This window comes from Cibotium barometz, chromosome 47 (assembly GCF_041138505.1).
Source record: "Cibotium barometz isolate CiBa-2024 chromosome 47, ASM4113850v1, whole genome shotgun sequence".
Taxonomy (NCBI): domain Eukaryota; kingdom Viridiplantae; phylum Streptophyta; class Polypodiopsida; order Cyatheales; family Cibotiaceae; genus Cibotium; species Cibotium barometz.
In genome coordinates, this window is record NC_141092.1 from 33,508,578 (window position 1) to 33,514,618 (window position 6,041).

Consider the following 6,041-nt stretch of genomic DNA (forward strand, 5'->3'; position numbering starts at 1 on the left):
CTCAAGTTCCTTGTATTGTGCTAGGGGATTTTAATATGGTAGAAAAAGTAGTTGATAGATGTGGTGGTAGTGTTGTTCTTGTAGGGAAGGAAAAAGGGAAATGGGAAGAGCTTAGATGGGGGTTGGGGCTTAAGGATAGCTGGTACCCGGTGACTAGAGAGACAAACTAGGGCACACTTATTTTAGCCTTCAATATTTATCTTCCTCCTCAAGAATTGATAGAGTTTTCTTTAGTCAGCAGGCCTCATGGGTGCCCCATACTTTGAGAGTGCTAGTGGATTATAGTTCTATATTGTCTGATCATCTTCCTTTGAAGTGGAGTTGGTCCTATTCTCACGGGACTAACATGGATTTGTCTCATATCCCAACAAGGAAATTGAGAGTGAATAATCTACTCTTGAAGGACCCCCTCTTTATGGAGTATACAGAAGAAGCTATTAAAAAAATAAAAAAGGAGAAATGGGGTTAAGGGATCTTGGAAGCAATTTGCTAATGAGATGCAAGGGATCATTAGAACTGTGGGTAAATTGAGGCCTGAGGAAAGGAGAGGTGAGAGAAGAAAGTGGACTACTTTGTTAGAAGATCTGTTGGCTGAAGAGACAAACTGTAGGACTGGATGCTGATGACACTGAGTTGTATTTTAAGTGTGAGGCCAGTATTAAATCTAAGGAGGATAGATGCTATAGAGAACATGACTACTAGGCTAGAAGGAATCTTTTCAGTAATAGTAGAAAACCTGACAATAGGCTTTTTAAACTCCCAAAGAACTCCCAAAGAACAAGTGTGGTAATGAGATTCTGGTAAATATTCTGGATGAGGATGGTATTCGCGTGAATGATACTAAGTCACTGGCCTTGAACTTAGGTAAAATTTATGGGTTCAACCCTGAGTCCGAAAGAGGACTGCTCCTTGAGGAGATTTCAAGCTAAAGATAGATTTCTAGGTCTTCTAAGACATATGGTGGACCTTGATAAAGCTAATTGGCTTGAAAGAGATATTGAGGTTGATGAGTGCTGGTATGCCTTGCTAAATCTAGGTAGGGAGAAAGCTCCAGGTTGGGATGGCCTCTCAACTGAGTTCTTTATAGCTTCTGGCCTTCTTTGAAAGAGGTGGTGGGTGACATCTGCAAGAAAGCCTTTAATTTGGGTCTATGGGGGACAAGGTTTTTAAAGAATGCTTATATCATGTTTCTAAGTCATGTGCTAAAGTTTGGGAAGTGTCATTGGAAGAAAATCATTGGCCCTATTAGAGACTTTGTGTGGAGAAATGGCAATGGAAAGAAAAGAGTCCCTTCTTGGCTTTCTTGGGATAAAGTGTCAGTACCTAAAAAGGAAGGGGGCATTGGTATTATTCATTTTCCCACTCATTGTGTTGCCACACCAGAAGGACTCTGATGCTCCCTATGGTTTTATCTCAAAATTCTACTTGGGCTTTAATGATGAGGGAACTGGTGGAGATGGCTGATGTTTTGGCTAAGGGCAGATGGGGGAACCTAAACTGGAAAGATAAACTTTTTTCATGTACCCCTCTCAAGATCACATGCTCAGATTTTTACAAACTTATATGCAATTGCTTGAAGGATAAATTGGGCTTCATGGCTTGGGATGGTGGTGGAAGCGTAACAAGCAATTCCATGTTGTCTTTGGGTCTATGGTGGACGCATAAGTTTAATCCACCTCTAGCTTTACTGGATACAGCTATGACATAGATTCTTAACAATAAAGGCATTAGATATCTGCCTGATTGTTGGGATAGGGATCTGGCTGGGTGGAAAGAGGTGAACCTCTTATCTCTGGAATTTCAGTTAACCAGGAGAGAGAGAGAGAGAGAGAGAGAGAGAGAGAGAGAGAGACTTGATGGCTCAGGTGCTGGAGGTGATGCATAGTGAATTATGTTCCACAAAACTGACACTTCAGTCTAAATCAAGGATTGGACTTGGATCAATGGTGTCAAACTGAAGGAGGGAAAAACTAGGTACATTTATGCATTCATGAGAAAGGGGGATGCCAATGTGTTGTATTGTAATAAAATATGGAATGTAAAATGGAGTTCCTCTAGCTGGAAAAAGAGATGGTTCCTGATCTGGAATTGTCTGGTTCCTAGGAAATTTCAAGTTTTTTTGTAGAAGGTTTGCATGTGGGCATTATGTATTGGTTATAAACTGCAAAAGAGAAAAATGGCTAGTGGCATTTGCCCTAGGTGCAGGTCTTCAATAGAAAATGGCAAACATGTGTTTTGAGAATGCCCAGCTTTAAGGAGCACCTGGTGCAAAATGACTAAATGGACAGAGAAGGGTCTGAACATGCAAATTTATTGGGAGGACTGATTACTTGGTAAGTGGTCAGTCTCATCAGTGTGATGAACTCAGTGGGTTGGTGTTTAACATGAACAGAATTTGCATCTTATGGGAAATCTGGACTAGCAGGAATAAAATTGTATTCTTGAGGGCTACATGAATAGGGTTGCAAGAGTCAGAGCTGATGTATTAATGTGTGTGCATGTGCTGGTCTCTGTATGTAATGTAAATAAAATTACGTCTCTGGAGTTGGACTTGTTGATTTAGAACCTGCAGAGGAATATGCTTTGAATGTTTCCCTGATTCTTGATAAGCTTCAAACATACTAGGGTTCTTTCCCTAATGATGGTTTGTTGGCTCTACTGGTGAGATGTTGAGAAGAAAAGGCCTCCTAAATTTGGACCTAAAACTCAAAGGTGGTACCACAAGGAAAAACAAATTGATCACACATTTGTTGCCTTTATTGAGAACCCAATTAGCACTAGACCCATAGTCAAAGTTTGGTCAAAGCAAGGGGGAATGCTAGAAAAATAGTCCCCTCATGGTTGCACTACAGATGCCATGGCTAGTAGCTTTTCATATTTAATACCCTAGGTTTAAAAAATCAAAAGAATCTTGTTCAATGTGGTTTGATAAAGAAAACATTATTCCACATGTAACTTGCTAAGTGATAACCCTTTCTTAGGTATGGAGCTTTAATGGTCAATGGATCAATAAACAAAATGATTGCAAAATTTGAGCATATTTATGCCCAACTAGTCTTGTGCAAAGTGTTGCACTGATAAGTGTACATGTTTCCACATATCATGGCTTACCAGTGGTAGAATGTTCTATCTTCTATGTCGCGACTCATAAACATGAGCCTTGTATTATTACTAAATTGTCTATGTAAGTAAGCCATAGAGGTTATAATCACTAGCCAAGTTGTACATGTCGTGAATGCACTTTTGTTGCATAAAATACACATTCCTTGTAAGAAACGAGCCCTAAACTTTGCAAAATGCTTGTTAATTGTAAAACTCCTATAAAAATACTCCCCTCATTATAATACCTCATTACTAAATTGTCTATGTAAGTAAGCCATAGAGGTTATAATCACTAGCCAAGTTGTACATGTCGTGAATGCACTTTTGTTGCATAAAATACACATTCCTTGTAAGAAACGAGCCCTAAACTTTGCAAAATGCTTGTTAATTGTAAAACTCCTATAAAAATACTCCCCTCATTATAATACCTTTTATTGCCACTTTGCTGAAGTACAGTCAATAATAATGACCACAAATATGCTTGATTCTCTCCCGTTGATCAATTTGTAGATTAGTTTGGTTGATGCCCCAAAGTATATTAAGATTTGTCTTATCGAATTAGTTGTTAACTAGAGTTCTTAATAAAATATGTATGTTTGGAGAAATTACTCGTATAGTTTAGTTGGGATTCTAATGTTCTGTGTAAGGAAGTGTCGAAGCTATAAATGAAAGCCTTGTATGAGGGTTAACAAGTGATGCCACCATGTTTTTATTATAATAATTAAAAAAAAGTATATACCATGAAAGGATGCCACCATGTGTTTATAATAATAAAAAGGATATACCACCATGTGTTTATAATAATAAAAAGGATATACCACCATGCAACTACAATTTCTTATTGAGGTTACTACAAGAACAAAGTGATGGTTCATTCGTTTGGGAAGAGTTTCTTTCGCATGCCCTTGGCGAACTCAGCGAGCTTAGCCTCGTCTGGGAAGCACGCCGCCAGCGGGGACTCTGCGATGGCCTTCAGCCAGGCCCGAAAGCGGGGCAGCTTCTCAAAGTCCCACTCACAGCCTGCCACGGACTCCAACGCCGGCAGCACCACCAGGAGGGGCGCCGCCACCACATCCACAAAACCCACCTCACAGCCCCCAAAGTAAGGAAGCTCCTCCGCAGCAAAGCCTCCCTCCAAGGCCCTCAGATATCCCTTGCTTTCCTCCACAGCTGCTCCAAGCTCCTCTCTTGGCACATTCACAAGCTTCAACAGAGCCTCAAAAACCTGTCACGACAGATAACTCTTGCTGGGTTTAGAAGTTCAAGTATCGCAATGCAAATTCATAGCTGGAGGTTTACCTTCTTCTCACAGAAATCTGCCCAGAAACGAGCCATAGCCTTCTCGTAAGGATCCTTGGGAAGCAAGTCGACGCCATGAGGGGACGGGAAGGCCTCGTCGATGTACTGTACGATGATGAGGGATTCGCAGATGGGTCTGCCCTTGTGGAGGAGCACGGGGACCTTCTTGTGAACAGGGTTGGAGTGCAGGAGGAGGGGGCTCTTGTTGTTAGGCTCAAGGTCTTGGGGGAGGCTGGTGTAGGCGATGCCCTTGGCAGCGAGAGCCACATGAACGCGCATCACGTAGGGGCTGGAGATAAAATCCAGGAGCTGAACATCACTGGCTTGTGCAGCCGCCATGTAACCTTGACTCGTCGACTATAGCCTTTCTCTGTATAGTCGTTCGGGGTCGTGTCTGCTCCACACCCTTTATAATGGGACGCCCAACGCCATCTGGCCTGCCCAAAAAGTCCGAAGCTCAGCTTTCATCATGCACAACAATTTCCTTCCATTCCTTGAAAACGCCCGTGTGTGCAACTAATCAACGTACACTTACTTCTTCTTCTGCCCCATTGACAACTTCTCTTCTGGCACTTCTAGAACTCCACCACTGATGTAGACCTCTCTAGAAAATCTCCCAAGAGTAGTTTGGTTCAAGGGCTGGTAAAGACGATTGAATGGTTTGGGAGGAGGAGGGTGGTGGTGGTGGTGGTGTGTGTGTGGGGGGGGGGAGGGGGGGAGGTTGGGTGATCTAGTGTTATACGCTCCTAAATCCAACACTTAATTGGGGCGTGAGGGTGTTGGGTGATCTAGTGTTATATGCTTTTAAATCCAACACTTAGTGAACAAATTAGCTTTTGGTGTATTATAAATTGAAATTGGTTTAAAACTTCAATAAGAAAGGATCTTCTAATGCAATAGATACCATAGGAAATGATAGCCTTGAGAACATAAGAGTACTTGCGGGAAGCTATATATATATACCGGCTCACAACACATACCCACGTCGCGTAACCTGATGATGGCAAGTCCTCGCAATGGGACCCAACTGCTCTACCAACTCATCTAGACGCGTTCGTGGAACGTAATAGTACTATAACAAAGGAACGATTGGGTGAAAAAGAAAGGATCTTCTAATGCGATGGATACCATAAGAAATCATAACCTTGAGAACATAAGAGTGCTATAACAAAGGAGTGATTTGGTTTTTCACCCAGAGAAAGCTTATGGCAAGGACTTAATGATGATTAGCCTAGATGTAATTATCGAGGTCATGTTGAAAAATGTTGAACTAAGAGACAAAATTTTAGATGATAATTCCTCGTAAGTTTTCCTTTTGTTGATGAATATGTTTTAATGAGAATAAATACATCTTGATATCACTTTATTAAGATTCTCTCTCTCTCTCTCTCTCTCTCTCTCTCTCTCTCTCTCTCTCTCTCACACACACACACACACACACAATTATTTCTGGCACTTTCTTTTAAGGCACCACAATACGGTGACATTACAAGGTGTTGGTGGTATGTTTTGCAATAGGGTGACATTACAAGGCACTGTGTGTGGTATGTTTTACACTTTCCTAAGAAAAGCATGTTAAATCTACATAGTCTCCACACATAGCAAGAAGGTGAACTAATGTGAGTCCTTTTTCTTTTAAA

The 6,041-nt window shown here is 41.3% G+C and overlaps 1 protein-coding gene across 1 annotated transcript; it reads right to left on the minus strand.

Moving 5' to 3' along the window:
- Positions 1–3,889: 3,889 nt before the first annotated feature.
- On the minus strand, positions 3,890–4,766 carry LOC147611603 (glutathione S-transferase U19-like). The gene is made up of 2 exons (XM_086785037.1): positions 4,402–4,766; positions 3,890–4,327 (listed from the first exon to the last, which is right to left on the minus strand). Exons 1-2 carry the CDS (start codon positions 4,738–4,740, stop codon positions 3,974–3,976), a joined length of 693 nt encoding a protein of 230 aa, XP_086641163.1. The 5' UTR covers positions 4,741–4,766; the 3' UTR covers positions 3,890–3,973.
- Between the last annotated feature and the right edge of the window lie 1,275 nt (positions 4,767–6,041).